Consider the following 18820-nt stretch of genomic DNA (forward strand, 5'->3'; position numbering starts at 1 on the left):
ACAGCGTCTCTGTCACCTCCGCACACCCAGGGCTCAGGCCGCTCTCGTTCTTCTGTAACTTTGAATTGGATTGAGACACCCATTTTAAGGTGGGCATAGCTATGAGGAAGCTGGTTTGTATTTGGATGATGATATGTGGCCATGGTAATAGAACAAAAATGAAAACTGTAAACTTCTGAGTATGTGGATTCCTGCGTTACTCCATGAGTAGCAGATAATGACGTGAAGTACAGAATATGCAGCATCTATTGTCCTGCTCTGACGATCACAATAACATAACCTGATTCTGATGCTCAGAATGTTTCCTGTCTGAATAGACACCCTAGATAAGCCACAGGCCGTAGGCTCGCCTTTCAAAGGCAGCTCTGAAGGCTGATTGAATGTTAATTAGAACCGAGGCTTTGTTATCACATCTCACCCTTTTGCAGCTGCTGGGTCGGCCCTGCCCTTCAGGCTTCTTGATGAAAAGCAGATTCCATGAGGTGCAGAACAAGATCTCTCTCACTCGGGGAAGATACCCTGACAGCTGGGTGACGAGCATGTTAGTGAAATCGGATGAAGTCCCCCCCACCATTTTCTCTACAGAAATCCTGGGCATTTGAAAGGGGTGTCGCCAGACAAGACAAAGTATATTTTTATACTGCAATTAAGTAATCGAGGACAAACTTCCGTGCAGTCGGTGGGGACGTGGTCAGGTGGGGAAAGGGAGCCCTAGACGGTAATCATTTCAGCTCGTTCCTCCTCGGTTACGCTGTGCACCAGTTAGAAGCCAGTCTCCTGAGTCCAGCTGTGCCCTGGGGCACCAGCGCGACTCTCCACAGCTGTGACCGCACAGTATTGAGACTCTGCCTTGGTTTACTGAGTTGTAAAGGGGATGTTGACGTTCCAGAGCGGTTGTGAGGACTAAACGAGAGATGAGAGCTGAGCGTACCGTGCACACAGCACAGCCGTGCTGCTAAGTGACAGCTTTATCATCAGCAGGTTGTTCCTCCGGAAGTGGTGTAACCACAGCAATGGGACCCCAGGTGGTCACTGCTGCCCGGGACCCTGCCTTGGTGCTTGAGGTGGGGAAGGAAATGGATGCCGTGAGAGGGACCAGTGTTTCGGGTCTCGTGATGACTTGTGTTCAGGTTTCCCCGTTAAGTTTCTCTCCTCCCACTTTCATAATTGAACATGATTACAATAATGAACAATACAGGACAAAAGCCACAGAGAACATAATTCATGAAGTTTATTACCCACGTTCACCATCCCGGCTGCATGTTAGAGACCCTTGCCAAGGACGGCGCCCGTAAAGCGCATCTGAGATGCCCCAGGCCCCCGTTCTCAACTACCGCACCCAGTGTGTCTCCTGCATGGTATTTACCACAGCCGCTCATTTTTTCCTGTGTCTTTTCTCTCTCCCATCATCACAATGTGAGTTCTAACAGGTGGGCGATGAGTCTGTCCCTGGTCACCACTTCTATGCCAGGCACACACAGACACTCAGTAACCTATATATCAGGTTTTGAAGATCCTTCCTTTTCCTTCAAACCTTAATTGTCACTGGGTGGACTTACACCTGGGATTGTCCCCCACCTTCTCTTTATAAACCTGTGCTGGGCGCTAAGGGCAGATGGCATCGTGGTGACTTGTGAGGGAAATGTGCTTTGGGGAGATGAGGGACGCTTCGCTCGGTCATTTTAGAATCTACCCTAAAATTTCCTCGGCAGTGTTTAGACTCGCCAGTCTTTGGTTTGATATATTTAACTCTTTGTGTGTACGCCCCGTGGAACTAACTGGGTTTGATAAGAAATGACTTAGTTTCCTGATAGTTTGTTAAGATGTGTGCATCCAAGAGTCAGATATCCTGAAAAAGGACCATTTTGTCCTGGTGGCTTGTAGGTCCACTTTCTGCTCGCGTCCCACAGCGAGCTTTATTTTCCTGGGTTCTGACTGCTTATGTCCTCAGAATACAGGAGAAAACAAAGGAAGACCGAGGTGACCGAGTCAAAGCACTTCGTACAATTAGTGTGCTTTCCTCCAGGGAGTTGCTGACTAAGATTTCACCTTCACTTTCCTTTGGAAGGTGTCGGTAGTCTAGTATCTTCTCTGACTCCAACTGTCACAGTAAATCCTTGCAAACGTTAGGTGCCAAACACGTACAGATTTGCATACACAGTTTCCATATACAGACCTACAGCTTCCAGTGTTGCCATCAGGTAATTAGCAGTTGGTTACAGTTCGCTGCTAATGAAGCCACGGTGCAGATTTACGGTTCCTGTGAGTGTCTCTTGGCCCAGTTCCCTCCCCACAGATCCCGCCCTGCCTGGGCTGTTGCACAAATGCTGTTTGTCACCCGAGGGGGCCGTGGAGGAGGATGTGAGTGGTTCCCTGCCACCCCCTCTCCTGGTCAAGGCTGTTTGTCAAGTGCAGGGTGTTTTATCTTTACATTCTCTGTGTGTCAGGATCGTCCACAGGGAAAGACAGTAAATGCTTCTTTAATCCACAGGACCGTCGTTATATGGAGGAGGCAGGTTGTTATTAAACAGTTTGGGACAAGCTTGGTTGTTGAGGTGGGAAGTTTTTAGACAATATTTGGAGTTTTAATCAATCTAGTCTCATTAGAGGAAGAGTTGTCTTTGTTTCTCTCTTTTTTCTTTTTAAATCACATCCCTAGTGTTGTTAGCCCCTGTGCTTTATTTCCTCTGTCCCATTCTTTTGGAAACCTTTAATCAGCATTCCTTACTGTGGAAAACAAGTCAAATGGACAATTTGAAGTGTGTTCTAGGGGAAAGGTGTGAACTAGAAGCCTAGCATTGAAGCAAACACATAACAATATCTTGACATCATTTATTTTTCCTTTAGTTGATTGGTATTAACTTCTTTACAGAATACTGTTTTTCATTTAAAAGGGAGTTGTGCAACAAATACCGTGTTTCCCTGAAAATAAGACCTAGTCAGACAATCAGCTCTAATGCGTCTTTTGGAGCAAAAATTAATATAAGACCTGGTCTTAAATTTTACTATAATGTAAGACCTGGTCTTCTATTAATTTTTGCTCCAATAGATGAATTAGAGCTGATGGTCCGGTTAGATCTTATTCTCAGGGAAACACGGTATTTGCATAATACTTTGGAGATTGAAAATGTACTTGCTGCAAAGTTAATTTCTTTTTACCAATAAGACATGAAAACTTGATTCATGCTTACTTTTGTGAATATATTTATGGATAATATGTCACTTAATCTTCTATTGTGCATTAAGTCATGTGCTTTTATTTTGAAACTGACTCACAAATATTGGAGATGTTATAAAATCTATCAGTGAAGACATTACAGCTGATTCTCATTCCTCACGGTGGTGGTTTCTGCCCTGGACACAGATGCTGCCCACAGACGCTGAGTTAGGGACCCTGGCCCATAGCCTGAGTACAGGGTTGGGTTTCTTCCTGCCTCTGGTTGCAGCACCTGCATCAGCCAGTCAATGCCCAGCCTTGTTCTAGGTTTGTTTTTGTTTGGTCGCCTTATTGCAGGTATATTGTTGATTCACGAGCACGGAACTCCCAGCCACGGCCGTAACTTGTTCCTGAGTGAAACTTACCTGAGGCCACATCCCCTCACGGCCCAGGAGAGCCCTACGCTTAGGACCCCATGCAGCAGACAGCCCTACACTCAGAGAGTTTCAGACAGCGAGCCATTTCCGTAGGACCAGCACCAACAAAAAGCTTACAAAGGGGAAAACCACACAGACCAAGAACAGGACACTTACTTCCCATACGAGGCTGAGCGAGGCGGTGGAAGCGACCACCTGATCAGCCTGAGCTGGGGACGAATGTGTCGGGGCCGGTGCGTGTCTGAATGACCCCAAAGGGGCTGTGGGGATTGATTCGGGGGCTCCAAACAAGTTCTAGCACTGAGGTTCATGTGCAAGTACGAGCTCTGAGCAGCATGAGTGACCACCAGGCTGACACGCTAGGTTGGACGAGACGACACGGTTCCTCTGAGTCACGAGTGAGCCAACAAAAGGCCTTGGTTTAGCGTTTCTGTCCATCCCCTTCTTTATTTGTTTAATTGAGTGACCAGTTGTCATTCGCCATGCCTGCTGGAGTAATTTAGGAGGGAGCCGTGGCTTTGTCACTGTCCACTCCCAGCCCCTGGCCCCATACCTGGACCATGGACATTCGGGCAGCGCTGGGGGAGGATTGTGTGACCCCCTCACCTGGTCTGTGAGACGAGCCATGCGGGGCTGCAGCGACCCACAGATGCCCCTCAGGGGGCACAGCTGTAGCCACACGCGACAAAGTGACAATGGCAGTTTACATCATTTGTAATAACATAGTGATTGGCATTTTGATTAATTTATAAATGACAGTATGCAGTTTAATACATTAATGTAGGTCCTTCTTTTGCTGTAAAGGAAGGATTGCTGTTTAATGCCTGAGTTTAAATGTTTGATGAATGAGCCCCCCCCCCCCCCCCCCCCCAATACAAGGGCAGGAGGAAAAGTCTGTTAACAAAAGAAACTGTTACTTGCAGTTAACAATCAGAAGTTCTTTGAGCCTGTTTATCCCTGGGAAACAATGTAAACTTGTAACAGTTGACACACATCTGTTTAGGGCTATTTCCTTATTTTGATACATTTGTTCTACCTGCGCGTTTTCATTTTTGTGGTCTCTTGCCAGAAAAACCAGGTAAGTGGACTCTAGTTTTCCTCGTGTTCTTGTTGGTTTTGTGTTCTGGTTTCTGCTCATCACCAGGAAGGAATATCCTGCCTTGGGAGGGAAGCCCCATGCCGCTCAATGTGAAATATATAGAAATGGATGTAACTGTGATTCTCCCTCCCTTCTTCCTCCCTCCCTTCCTTTCTCTGTCTTTCTGGGGTGTTGTAGCTGTAAACCGATGCTACTGAGTCGTTTCTGTTTGTGAGGCACACTTTGCCTCCCGAGGCCCACCCCAGACCTAACAGGCTTTGGGAAACAGCAGGACTTCACGCTTCTGGGGAGGGCCTGTGAGAGTGACGTGGAGTTCAGGTGAGGGTGCCCACGGAATGGCTTTCCTTACGTAGACGGTTTCCCCCCAAGATGGCTGTGGAAGAAGTGCAAGAGCACACAGCATTTACTTTGAGAGTCCAGTGCCCCAAAGCCGCAGAAGGAGCAGCTGCTTAAACATACTTGCCCTTTGACTAAGGGGCAAAAGTGCGAATGGGGAGAAGAGGGATTTACATATGTTAAGCTTAAAAATAATACCACCGCCACCTGCAGAAGCACAGTAACAAGGAGAGTGAGGTCGTGATAAGGAAGGGCGTGGACTCGGAATTCAAATGTTTGTTCTTTGAAAGTGTGGGGGAGGGAAAATAATTTTCCTTCTCCCCTCCTGGGTGTGTGGCTGAGACCCCCCTGTAGTGAAAGACAAACTAATAGGAGAAAAACAAACAGAAGTTTATTAGCATGTGTCCATGGGAGATAGCTGGGAAAATTGAGCAACTCTCCAAAATGGCCCAAGCCACCCCCTTACACCTTCTTCAGCGAAGGACAAAAGCAAGGGGGACATGGGCGAGGGGGACGGCCCGTTATGGGGTGACCAGGAAGTGCACCGGAAACGGAGTAAGGTGGTTGCACAGATTTCACTTGTTGCTTCTACGTTGATGAGAGTTGGTAGAGATTTATCTGCTAAGGTCCTCTGCCCATTTTCTGAACAGATTGTTAGGTGTTTTGATGTTAAGTTGTGTGACTTCTTTATAATATTTTGGATATTAGCCTCTTACCAGATGTATCATCGTTGACTATCTTCTCCCTTCTAATAGGCTGCCTTTTCTTTTTTGTTGATGGTTTCCTTCATTGTGCAAAAACTTTTTAGTTTGTTTATTTTTGCTTTTGTTTCCCTTGTCTGAGGAGACGTATCCAAAAATAATGTCAGAGGGTTTACTGCCTGTGTTTTTTTCTAGGAGTTTTATGATTTGGGGTTTTACATTTAAGTCTTTAATCCATTTTGAGTTTATTCCTGTATGTGGTGTAAGAAGGTGATCTAGTTTCATTTGTTTGCATGTTTCTGTCCAGTTTTCCCATCACCATTTACTGAAGAGACTGTCTTTACCCCATTGTATATTCTTGCCTCCTTGTTATAGATTAATTGAACATATAGGCATGGATTTATTTCTGGCCTCTCTATTCTGTTCCATTGATCTATGTGTCTGTTTTTATGCCAGTACCATGCTGTTTTGATTACTGTAGCCTTGTAGTATAATTTGATGTCAGGTATCGTGATACCTTCCGCTTTGTTCTTATTTCTCAAGATTGCTAAGGCTATCCGGGGTCTTTTGTGGTTCCACATAAATTTTAGGATTATTCTAGTTCTGTGAAAAATGTCGCAGGTATTTTGGTAGGGATTGCATTGACTCTATAGATTGCTTTGGGTAGTGTGGGCATTTTGATGTTAATTCTTCTGTCCATGAGCATGATCTATGCTTCCATTTATTTGTGTCTTCTTCAATTTTATTCTTCAATGTCTTATAATTTTCCCAGTACAGGTATTTTACTTCCTTGGTTAAATGTGTTCCTAGGTATTTTATTTTATTTTTTGGATGCAATTGTAAATGGGATTGTTTTCTTAATTTCTCTCTCTGGTAGTTCATTATTGGTGTATAAAAATGTAACCAATTTCTGAATATTAATTTAGGTCATTAGCCCTAATTCTCAAAGTACAGAGGACGGTCAGTCAGCTTTGTCAGCACTCATGCCGTCCCCAGAGTGGCGATGAGCCCACGGGAGTTACAAGTAGTTTATACATTTTTCTTAAGTACCAAGAAATCATACTTTGTATTTTATGACCTGAGTAGAATAGGATTGCTTTTTAGGATTTGTATAGTGTCTGGCTTAAAATTTGGCGCTTGTACATCTGTTGAACTGTTTGCCCCAGAAGCCTATACCTGTGTTATGATTTGAATGAATCCCACCCGGATAACCTCTAGTTTGTGACTGTGCATAAATAGTATCTCCCTAAGGTGCCTCAGCTCTCACTGATCACTGTTGATTTGCTTACGTTGCACCTAGAAGACTTGACTTCACAAGAGACATATTTTTATAAACCACAGATTTGAAGAGAAAAGTCTAAAGTTATAGTATCATTGTATGGCCTTTAGCATTTTTAAACAGTAAGTTGCCTTGGATGCTCTTGCCTCATGAATGGAAAAACAAATGTGGCACAAAACAGAAAGGATGAAGTGTTAACAAATGGTAGTAACACAGGATAGACAGCAAACCAGGAGGGAGCTCCCTGACCTCTGGACCGGGCGCCTCCGCCGAGCAGCCCTGTCCTGCGCTAAAGCCTCCCTCAGTGTCTGTGTCGTGTGCTGACTGTCGATGGCGTGCGATACTGATCACGACCTGCTAGTCACTGTGCATCCTTCAGTGCCTTCTCATGGGAGAAGTAGCCAGACTCAGGTGCCAGTTGTTGGAGTTTATTCCTTAACGCCCTAGGTTTTACGTGAAGGTGTCACTTCTTTAGACTTGCACAAGCATCTCTGTGGACAGTGCCTCCGTACAGAAGGTTTACAGCACATGATAATTTCTAATGTTTGCATCCTGACTTCATCCAGCATTTTCCTTTTGTCAGCGTTGGGCTTTCTTTGTAGATACTGGTAGTTTCCAAGACTTAGAGGAAGATGAGGGTTTTAGTTCTTCTCTAATGTCTTGGCTGCCAGGTGCTGTGTGATACTCTTAGGCTGATGGTTAATACTTATTAACCATCACCTGTACACACGAGCGCCTGCGCATGTGCGTGCGCGCGCACGCACGCACACACACACACACACACACACGCCAGTACTGCACATGGGTAGACCCTCTAGTCCATGAGCTCGGTGGAGTGCCAGCTGTTGAAGCTTCGTTGCTAGAACGCGGCAAGAAAGCCTCCCTGAGGCAGGTGTGACAGTGCCTTGGCTGCAGGATTCAGCTGCCCTTCCGGCTGGTCAGAAGGAGGCTCACAGCAGGACCCGTGGGACCGCAGGCCTGGTTGGGGGGCTCGTCTGCAGGTGGGGGGCTGGCCTGATGTTTGCGTTGCTCGTGCAAGCGCGCTTATGTCTGGGCAGACATTTCAGCGACTCCTTCTGTGTGCTGAACACTACGTGTCTTACTGTGGAACATTCTTCTACCATCGATTACGGTGATTAATAAGCCAGATGATCCTCTGAAAAATAAAAATAGCTGAAGTTCTTGAAGTGGCCAGTTTTGCTACATTTGATTAGAAATTTAGAAGAGTTTTGATCAAAATCTTTCTAGTATTACCTGACCACATTATGGGGTAGCTTAAAACTCAATCACAGCTACAGAACTATGACACATTCTTTGCTGACGTAATCTCAGGTGAATCTTAGAAAATGTAACACGTTGCTATTAGGGGCACCCGTCAGACCCACTAAGAGCTCTGAATACAGTTTGCCTCAAATAGACGGTGATCAAATTAGTGAGACTCACTGAAGCTTCTCTTTCTGTTGGCCTTCATTACTGCGGCACGCCTACCTGTGATTACACCAGTGTTTTACCTGTTCAAATCCACATTTACTTTAATAGGTAACTCAGAAAATTCATTTTTTAGTTGTCTTTCAATGAATGAGAAAAGAAGGGTATTTGGGGTTTCCTTGACCTTTTATATTTACGCAGAGTGTGTTCTTTTGTGGACATGTTATGAAATTCACTCATTCATTTATTCAGGAAGATAGATCAGTGTTTCCTACATTTGAGGCGGGCACAGGACCTGGCCCCTGCCTTGGGCAGCGTACAGCTTCACAAACGTGGATGAGGCAGGTGCGAAAACCACTTGTGAGCCTTGTTTCATTTTTATTTGTAGAGTACGCTCATTAAAAACATTCCATTAATACCGAAAAGTAGAAAAACCGCTGAAAAACGTCCAAAACTTAGGTAAACTTTTAAATCCGTTCTTTGTTGTTTTAAAAAATGTAATAATTATAATAAAACATTTTATACATAGCTTATTATCCTTTAAAAAAAATGTCTTGCTTATGGCTGATTTTTACCATTGGTTTCCAGACTTAATGGGTGGGATTTTCACATGGTATTTATGTCATCGGCCTATTAGTGGGAAATTAAAGAGCTTTTAACTTACCTGGAAGTACCCCATTTCCTTTGTGGAAATTCCTTCCTTGGTTCTGAACAAAGTTGAAATATATAAAGAATAAATTCAGAGGAAATAAATAGAGGGGGTAGTGTTGACCAACAGGAGAACAGCAGTGAAAGAGAAAAGAGCTTCTGCAAGTGAGCTTTGATCTAATCGCCAGCTGCGTATCAATAGCTCATTTGTCAGAAGTTGTTAGAGAGCTTCTGTAGTTTTATGTTTGCTGAAGTGGGGCTGGTGGTGGACAGAGGAAGGGAGCTGTGAAGGTGCTTTCTGTAACTCAACACCCGTTTCCTGAAATCCCTGTTGGTTGTGGTAGTTCAGGACGCGCTTGTAATTTCTCTCTTCCATATTTTGCATTCTTAAATTTTAGAAAGTTTATTGTTTGATTATTTTGGATGGGAATAAAATCCATAAAACCTTTGACTCAAATTAGAAGTGATGGAAACTTCTGGTTAAAGTTCTAGGTTATCTACTTGCAGATCATTTTTTTCTCTGAAGAAAATGTTTACTGTGTTTCAGCCAATTCTTCTAGGAAATATTAGTCAAGAACTTATGGAATTAATCAGTAGGAAACTTTCTATAGTTTCTCTATACACTTCTTAATTTGATGTATTTTCTTCTAACTTTATTATAACTGACAGTAAATAAATATCTTTAAATCTTGATTATTATTTCCAAGTGCTTGTATGTATAAGAGTTAAATGCAATACTTCTAGAAAGATATTCCATGGGTTTTAACTTCAACCCAACCTTTTAGTTGTAAGGCGTTGGGCATTCTGTGTTTCAGTTTTGTTATATATAAAATGGACGTCATTATTATCATATATCTATATCGTGGAGATGAGAGAATTAAATGGGAGGTCCATATGTAAAAGCAATTATGACACGTAAGATCCGCTCAATAAAGGTTAAATGAAGGCTGATAGCTGCTATTATTGATATAGTTAACAGTGTTCACTGGTGATGGTTCATAAAGCAGTTTCTTCCAAGTGGATTTTGACAAAAATCACACACACACTCACACACACATTCTCATAGTCAAATAAGTTTGTGAAAACCTGAATTCAGCAAAACGAAATTCTTAGCCTTTGTATGCTACCGCGCATTGAACATTTGGAAAGACACACACAGCGCGTGGGTGGTGGTCGGCTGCCCAGCTCTCCTTCTGGGAAGCACACTGACCCAGTGTCACTGCGTGTGGCCGGGGCAGGCGCGTTTCAGAAAGGGCAGACCTTCAGGGTCCATGCGTCCTGCACACGACATGCAGGACCCAGCCTGGGGCCACACAACACACACATCATCCCGGGCACACGTGCCACCAGGTTGGGGTCCAGTGGGTACAGGAGTGCAAACATGTCCTCTGTCTTACGAACCGACCTTCAGAACTCCTCTAGGCACAGAGGCTCGTGGTGACGAAAATTCCTTAGAAGGTTTGAGAAGTGGGTACACGAATTCATACTTAACGTAAAAATTCACCGAGCTCCACACTCACGTTTTGTGTACTTTAGTACATCTGTGTTGTTCCTCAGTTTGCAGAAAATCCCCTGGGTGGGCATTAAATGGGTGGTCCATATGTATGTACAGAAGGTGTCTTGTGACAAATGGTTCCAGACACAACTTGTCCTCTCATCCCTGCAGTAAGTGACCTTGGTTTGGGGGGTTTTCTTCTTTTTCCTCTATTATGAAAGAATTTGAATTGGATGTCATGTTAACATCGATGTGGTAAGAGTTTTGGAAGTATAGGTAAATAAAGGGGAAAACCAAAAATTATGTTAATTGTACTCAGTTATATTCCTGTTAGAGTTCAACTATAGTATTTTCCTATTAAATTACATCAGTGGTATTAATGATTCGAGTTTATCCAATGTAAGTATTAAAGCTGACGTTTTCCCAATAAAATCAATATTGTTGTAGTAAAATCTACATTCCTTTGATGTCTGCAGGAGAATGAATTAACACTCAGCAATTCTCTTGTCACTTCAGTGACATGAGACAGACTTTGAATAGATACGGCTGTAATGTACAGTATTTCCTTTGTTTCCAGGCAAAAAGCCATTAACAGTTATTTCGGGATTACCGTGTTTATGACACTTGTAAATTGATTTATGGTATTAGTCAAGCCTGGTGACTGAACAAAAGCCTTTTAATTTTCTTTGTGTTGATCCTTCCCTGGTCTCAGGGTGTTGGGAAACTCACATCGCACTTCAGGCTTAGGGGGACTGCCTCCCCATGAGTCCTGAACTGGGGATAGTTTACCCTGGCCTGACAGTCACATATACTACAAAGGAGTTTCATCAAGGGACACCTGCAGTCAGAGGGACATGCAGGTGACACCCACCCCATCACAGACACGGGTGGCTTCAGACGCACGCTGGCTTGTTGCAGCACCATGATTCTTCAGCTGTATAGTATGGAAAGAAAGATTTAAACAACCCCAAGGCATGGCCCAGCCCCAGACTCTTGCACAAATCCATTCAGTTATTTTGAAAACTATACTTGGGACGTCAGTGTCATCGTGTACCCCTTCCTGCTGACTGTGGGAAAAGTTGCCGAACCATTTCAAGCTTCCCGACCAGACACACGTTATTTAACATGGAGCACACACGGCGTGCATGCCGATTTCTGGCATTCTCTGTGGCCGAAGCTGCGTAATGTCACGTCTTCTGCAGAACAGTGTCCACAAAGCCCTTGGGGTGGTTCCCACTCACGCCTCCTTCAGAAACGGGCCCCGCACAAGTGAGTGCTCATTGGCACATAATGCCCAGGCTGTGGACGATGGCCCTTAGGTCAGTTACCATCCTAAACTAGCTGCCTTTACGCTTTTGATCCATTCACCTCACTGGGCAGATTCTGTCCCTTTTGGAATGAAGTGCAAATCTATTTTCAAATTTCAGCATAACAATTACATTCTTTGCTCAAAGGGAAAAAGAAATGTTTAGGAGCCAGTAGGACAAGTTGGGCAGCAGGGCAGTGACTGTCAGGTGTATAAGGCGTTATTAGGGAGTGGTTAGTACTCAGCATGTACTAAAGGCCTTTGCCAGAGACCTTTAAACTGATTGTAAAGTACTTCGTGTTTCTCTTCAGTTCAGAGGGTGGGACATGTGTATACGTAATAGTGTAAGGTGATGATGTCATCTGAACCCACCTTATTCTTTCTGCCTATTACGCGTTACTATTGGACTTGAAAACAGACTCCAGTGGAAATATAACGCAAAATCGAAGAATGTCTGTGTTCAGCTGGCAGGTTACCTGGGCTGGCCCTTCTCGGATGGCGGTCCTTTCACATCTGGTGGCTGGCTGGCTGGCTGTTGCCAGGATTCCAGAGGGTGACAGGCCAGCATCTCTGCGTGCGGCAGGCTCATGTCCTCTGGACTGAGCAGGGTTCGAGCAGAGAGTGAGGACATGCAGGTCTCCGAGGCCTGAGCTCAGAGCCCCTTCTGTGGATCCACGTCCAGCAGATTTAAGAAGTGGGGAAGCAGCCTCCTGGCAAGAGGACCTGTAAAGTCACGTTGTGACGCATGTGGGACAAGAACGTGAGCAGAATCAAAGACTTTTTACAATCAATGTCCCACACTCTCACCCCTTTTTGTTTCTTTTTTAGAGAATTTAAATTAAAATCAATCATCATCCTCTTACCACTAACCACTTCAGTGAATAGTCTTTTGTTTGTTTATTTTTTTAGCTCGTTATGATCTTGTAACTCTCGCAGAAGCCGTACAAGTTATCCTGCTCTGTGGATTGGAGTATTATTACTGGAGGCCATGCTCTAATGACCTCGATCGCTGTCACTAGCAGTAGCGAATCTCACGTTACTCTGTGATGTGTGGCACACACGTGGCAGCAGCTCTCGTGGTCACTGGAGAGGTGAGCGGTAAAGGCTGGTGGCCCTGCCCCCTGGACGTACTGTCTGTGCTCTCGGCACTGCCTACGCGTCACTCTCCTCTCAGTGTCAGCAGGCCACAGTGTGTCTGCATTTACTTGGGAGGCCGGGTAGGATGGACAACGGCTAAGAAACTCTTGTTTCCATTTCTCAGAGAAGAAGCTGAACTTATGTTAAGGGAGTAATGTGTTTCTAGATTTACCACAGTGGAGCTGTTTGAAGACCATCGTGGGGTCACTTCATAGTGTTGATTATGAGTGTGTGCGTTACAGGCTATTGTTCTGGAGAAGCCAAGAGCTTTATTTTCTGGTTGTTGTGTTGGTCATAGTCACCTGTGACATGCTTCCCACCCTGCCTGGAGCCCAGTGTGTTCTGAGTCCTCAGTGCCCTGGGCCAGAGGAGCTGAGGCAGTCCTGAGGGTCGGTGTCGATGACACTGAGACATCTGTTTCCTTTTGAGTTAGGTGTCAGGAATAGTAGGAAGATTTAACCCAATTTGTCCAGATTCATGAATATTCATTGATTCTTTTTTTGAATAGTAAATGTCATTAGCACCAAGCAATCAGATATCAGCTTTATGAAACTGGTTCTCAAAAATAGTCTAGTATATTTTGTTCCTGTCTTTGTGTCAGCTCCATCCTGCATTTCAATAAATGCCTTCGTCTTTGAGGTCTGGTGTGTGGCATTAAACACATCTATTTTGAAGAAAGATAAATGGGGATATAATTTTATTGCTGTTTTTCTGTTGCAAAATGTAATTACTAAACAGTATGCCCTTTATACATCTGACAGTGAAATTATAACCGACTTTCTTTTTTCAAATCTGAAAGCTATTTCGGGGCTGTCATCATCATCTAATGGAGTCTTGCTTGCAGGGGGTCACATTTTAACTTCCAGAGGCTTTTATGGAGCAGCCTCTTCACATAGACATTTCAGGTAAATTGAAGCCAGCCCCGCTGGAGAAAGGTCAGCTGGAGACTTCACCATTATTTATGTCCTGGAAACAGATGGGGTCATCAACATTTGTTATGCCTCTTAATTTACAGCCTTATTTTAAGCCAGGGTTAGGGTTCAGTGTGGCCTCCTTTTATGGGAGAGAATTTCTTGGATCAAGACCGTGTAGTTAAAACCACTCAAATTCCAGAAGTCAGAGCATCACTATTGAACAATCAGTATCTGTGCAATTAGAGACTGTTGAGCCCAGTAGCCTAAGTCAGGACATAATTGGAATTGAGTCTGTCCTCACTTATTTGGCTGTCTAGTATTTTTATCCTCTATTTCAGGGTAGGATGATATGTTAATCTGGAAATATTGTCTCCTAGTAGCATCATGCTTTTCAAAGCCTTTCCCTTTGCAAATAGAGGACAGCTCATTAACCAAATACGTCATCAGGTGCCCTTAAAGGAATCAGCATTGAGTATTAATGGAACAGAATAGTAAATAATAGACTGCAGGTAACGGGTGATATATAACTATAAACAATGAGTTCCAGTTACTATTCTCAAAGTGTTTCAGAAGAGAGAGGAAGAGGAAAATTCAAAGGAGAAGGCATTCGTGTTTTCTTCTGACTTTTCATCTTAGAAATGGCGAAATGGTTCAGTGTCTCCCAACTGCATACAGATATGTAAAACTCAGCTTTTGTGCTTAGGCAATGTCCTACTTTTCATAATGAAAACAATTTTTACCACATTTTATTTTGTTGATTAGAATAATTCATTATACCAGGAAAATGAGTATCAACATAATCACACAATTGAAAATATTTTTAATTTATCCATGTAAGTTATTTGTCATTGTAAGAAGTATTCTGAGCCCCACGAGGATAATTTTTTTCCAATTCCCATTTTATAGATGGGTTAATTGAGATCAGACAAAATAGAACAATGCTATTACTCTAATTCAAGAACAAAGCTTCACTTTTCTTTGGGGTTGGAGTATTTTCCTTCATGATCAATATAACTTTTCAGACTTTCAAAATTACACAATAAAACAGCAAAATGGCAGCATTCATTACTATTTCAAATTGGACCTACTGTCTACATAAGTGAAAGGTGTGGTTCGCTGATCTCTTCAGCTGCAGCCTGCGATGAAACCAAAAGCCCAAATACTCGGAACTAAGTAGACACAGAATAGCTTGTCTGCCCCTTAAATTTTCACCAGTTCTAAGTGAATAAATAGTATGATTGGTTTCTATGAAAAAGGAAATTATGTACTTGACAAACTAATTATGGCACATGGGAGAAATTTATTTTTAAAAGTACACTATAAATAATGTTTATATGCCTGTTATCACAGTGTTTCAGAAAACTTGAAATTGTGAGAGAAAGTAAAGAGAAATTGGCATTTTAGTCTTTATTTCTGTAAACTTGGGAGTGAATAAGTATTCTGTTTCAGTAGAAAGCAACAGACATGGCTCAATCCTACTGGAACAAAACCCAGCATTGTAAGTGTTAGTTACAGTGGCTGCTTCTCATCCCTGCGTCCTCCATTTCTCTGTTCCCTGTATTTCACCATTCACCTTCTGTTGGTGTGATGACATTGGATACGAGAAGTTATTTTACCAGGAAAGTCAAAGATTAGACATGCGATGCTTAATACATGACTCAAATGGGGTCAGACGCCTGAGACAGAGAATTGATTGAAAAGGAGCCACTGTGAGTGAACTGGACTAAGTGACGTCGTAGGCGGACCACTGACACTCGTCAGCATGGGCTAGAGGGCCTGCAAGGAAAACAACTCTCATGGAAAAATACGACGTACTGGGACGGTTTATGGTTTACGGTATAACACGTACCAGCTGTCCTTTGAAAGAAAGGAAAACTAATTATGTTTATGGGGAGTTATTAGAGAGCAGTCTCATAATGAGGAAAACTATTGCCAACAGGAAAAAATACATTTTATTTCTGTTAGGTAGACATTTTAGAGCATATGAGCTTTGAGACTATGTTATTCTGTTGTTTTTGAATCTCCAGGTTAACCCCATTCTCTTCAGCTGTGAACCAAAAGTAAGAGGAGACATTCTGATTTCCTTCTTCTGGGTTTCCTCCTTCCCGACAGAGCAATGGGGGTGCTGTCAAGTGGGAGAGGATCGATCGCAGCTCTAGTTTTCTTCCTGGTAAAGTTCTCCACGGCCACCGAAATACCACTTTCAGGTAAAGTGACAGCATTTAATACCTACTTGATGGAATGCCACATTTGCATTTTGATTTTTAAGTGGAATACTTGAAGATTGAGCATGTGCTTTTCTGCCATGTTTCTACATGTTTTCCAGCAGTCTGTCATCAGAATTAGTCTCTGCCTTTTCCACTTAATGGATGGCTCACGTTGGGCTGCATGAGCTCTTCCCAGCTCTGGCCTTTGGCGTCTCATCGAGTCTCGTCCATAACAAGCAGCGTAACCCGTGGATCAGGCGGTATTTGCCATATGCGACCGTCTGCAATGTACCAGCTGTTACTTCTATATACTCAGCTTAGTTTCTTTAGGGACAGTTATGATTTAGAAATTACTGCTAGTCAACCAGGTATGACAAAATGATTATATATTTAAGAATGAAAATAATGAATGAGGAAAAAAACAAAAATGATTTTTATAGTGTACAACTAAAAATAAGAAGATGTCAACTGAAAATCTAGAGCATTCTGTGGTAGAAATTCATATCAAGAGGTTAGTCAGTGATTCTGTGGAAATATGTAGATTTTTAAACATCATAAATCAATTTGAATAAGGTACACTAATTAAAAGTTGAAAAATAATGTGTCTGAAAACACAGTTTATGTAATAGTATCTCAGCTATGTCGTGTAGAGATTTGGGGAATTCCTCTTGTGTCGTCAGCACCTGGATTATAACAGACCCTTGACAGGTAAGTTAGCTATTTGGTGCATATAGTTCAGTATCGCCCTACTCTCTTGTCCAGATAGGTCTGTAGAGTTACATACCACAGGCGTTGGTTCTTTGTTAGACTCTTGGCGTCGGAAAGGACCTTGCAGGTCATGTAAGTTCTAGACAGTTAGTCTTGGCCTTGGAAAACTGATTACACACTAGGGAGGCAGTGGCATCGAACTGTGCCATTTCTTCTGAAAAGTCTGTCTGGATGTGAGGAGAAGAGGAGCGATCTGACTATAAGACATAATGTGTCTCACAGCCATTTGCTGAGGGCTGCCTTCCATTTTGTGAGGTGGCGTCCACATCACACACTCTGTTGACCCCCAGGTAACAGTCCCTTCTCAACTCACGGTGACAGGTGGCCAGCTCTCTGTCCGTATTACCTCTCCTTCTGCAGCCCCACCCGCCCACTGCAGAGGTGCAGACTTACAGATCTCTGTAAGTCCAGCTGCGGACTGTTAGTCCCATACGATACACACCGCCTTGTCGTTCGTCTTTAGCAGGTTCTTTTGGTTTGAGTTGCAGTCCCAGATTGAGGACGGCTTCTTGGTGTGATCCTCGTGGAAAAGGAGTGGATGTTTTCCACTCTCCCCAGTAGCAGCAAGGCTCCAGCAGGCTTCCTGATTACGAGTCCTGATCGGATTCTCTGAGGACAGCCATTTCCTCTCCATCTTTTCTCATTCAGTTCACCGGTGGTGAAGGGTGTGAAATTCTGTATTCATCTGTAGCACACGTTTTTATTTTGGTGGCTCAGCTGCCTATGCATTTTCATGCCGTATATTCCTTGGCAACACTTGTTATAAAATATTAACGACGTGTTTTCAGAACGACTGAGTAGCACCCATTTCGGTACTCTAGAGCACTCACTAGCGAATGCTGCTAAGGCAGGTACTGAATTTGAATGTCAACGAGTCTGGTGTCTCTGTAATTGGCCTGATTATGGAGGACAGGATTTATAATGTAGAATAATGTTCTTATAAACACCCAGAGGTTGTTGGCTCATTCCCTGAGTAATTCATTATTGCTCAGACTCTACAACCTTGGCAAATTTATGAAAGAATAATGTTCTAACAAACAAGTTGTTCACAAGTTACTTGCTTGTATCTTAGGGACTGTTGCTATTGTGCATCACTCCTTGCAATTTACAATGGTAACAAAATGTAAATGATATAAATTTGCAATAAGCTGAAGACCTGCCCTACTTAGAAACGGTAGTGATCAGAAACAAGGTAAATGTCAGTACGGTAGAAATATTTCCGGCATGTTACTAAAATATTTATGACCACCCAATGGATGAAGACTGGACTTGGGCTGATGTCCCTGAGCTGGTAAAATGCAATTATCCCATTCATTAGGCAAAAGTGAAGAAAATTGAATTTTAGAATTGGAAATGCCATTGAGATATTACTCTAGGTCGGCCATCAGTGCCCAAAATGTGATGGGGGCCTCTCAGGGTCCCACAGGGACATCCCGGCCGTCCATGAGATCAGACGTTTCGTAATAGTAGAAATGTAATGCTGTTCCACTTGGTGACATCAGCACTGGTGTCACAGAGGCCGCATCGCCCAGCTCAGATCCAGCCATTGGCACCAACCTGGGCCAGCACTCGAGGTGTCTTCACGACCGTGGAGTATGATGGAGCACACATGAAACAGCTTTGCTGAAGGCTCTCCTTATTGAAGCAGCTAAGCATTATTGCTTTTATCAGATGTCTACCCGAGTACAGTGTTCTTAGTGTTCTGAGCAGGAATACGCATAAAATAACTCTGCTGTGTGACAAAGTACTGCGCTGGGCTCTCTCCTCGATTGCACCCTTGTTTCAGCCCCATTCGGACAACATTTTTGCTTAAAAGTGCAACTGACAGACAAATTGTCATCACTCTATTGGGTACATGGCAGATGTTTTAGTCAAAATGAATTGCGAGAGCCTGTCACATCAAGATAA

At 43.3% G+C, this 18820-nt stretch overlaps 1 protein-coding gene across 16 annotated transcripts in view; it reads left to right on the plus strand.

Annotated features, from left to right (window-relative positions):
- Positions 1-18820, plus strand: part of CHL1 (cell adhesion molecule L1 like) — a 150616-nt gene that overhangs the window by 66239 nt on the left and 65557 nt on the right. For 9 of the 16 annotated variants that reach the window (XM_019755808.3, XM_019755807.3, XM_019755802.3 and 6 more), the window contains one exon: positions 15965-16144. In XM_019755808.3, coding sequence (XP_019611367.3) covers positions 16054-16144 — 91 coding nt within the window. In that variant the 5' untranslated portion in view covers positions 15965-16053. The remainder of the gene's footprint in view (positions 1-15964; positions 16145-18820) is intronic. The other 7 variants (XM_074312206.2, XM_074312207.2, XM_019755806.3 and 4 more) reach the window with 1 other exon arrangement.

The sequence above is a fragment of the Rhinolophus sinicus genome, chromosome 5 (assembly GCF_057876585.1).
Source record: "Rhinolophus sinicus isolate RSI-liver-muscle chromosome 5, RSI-T2T, whole genome shotgun sequence".
Classification (NCBI taxonomy): Eukaryota; Metazoa; Chordata; class Mammalia; order Chiroptera; family Rhinolophidae; genus Rhinolophus; species Rhinolophus sinicus.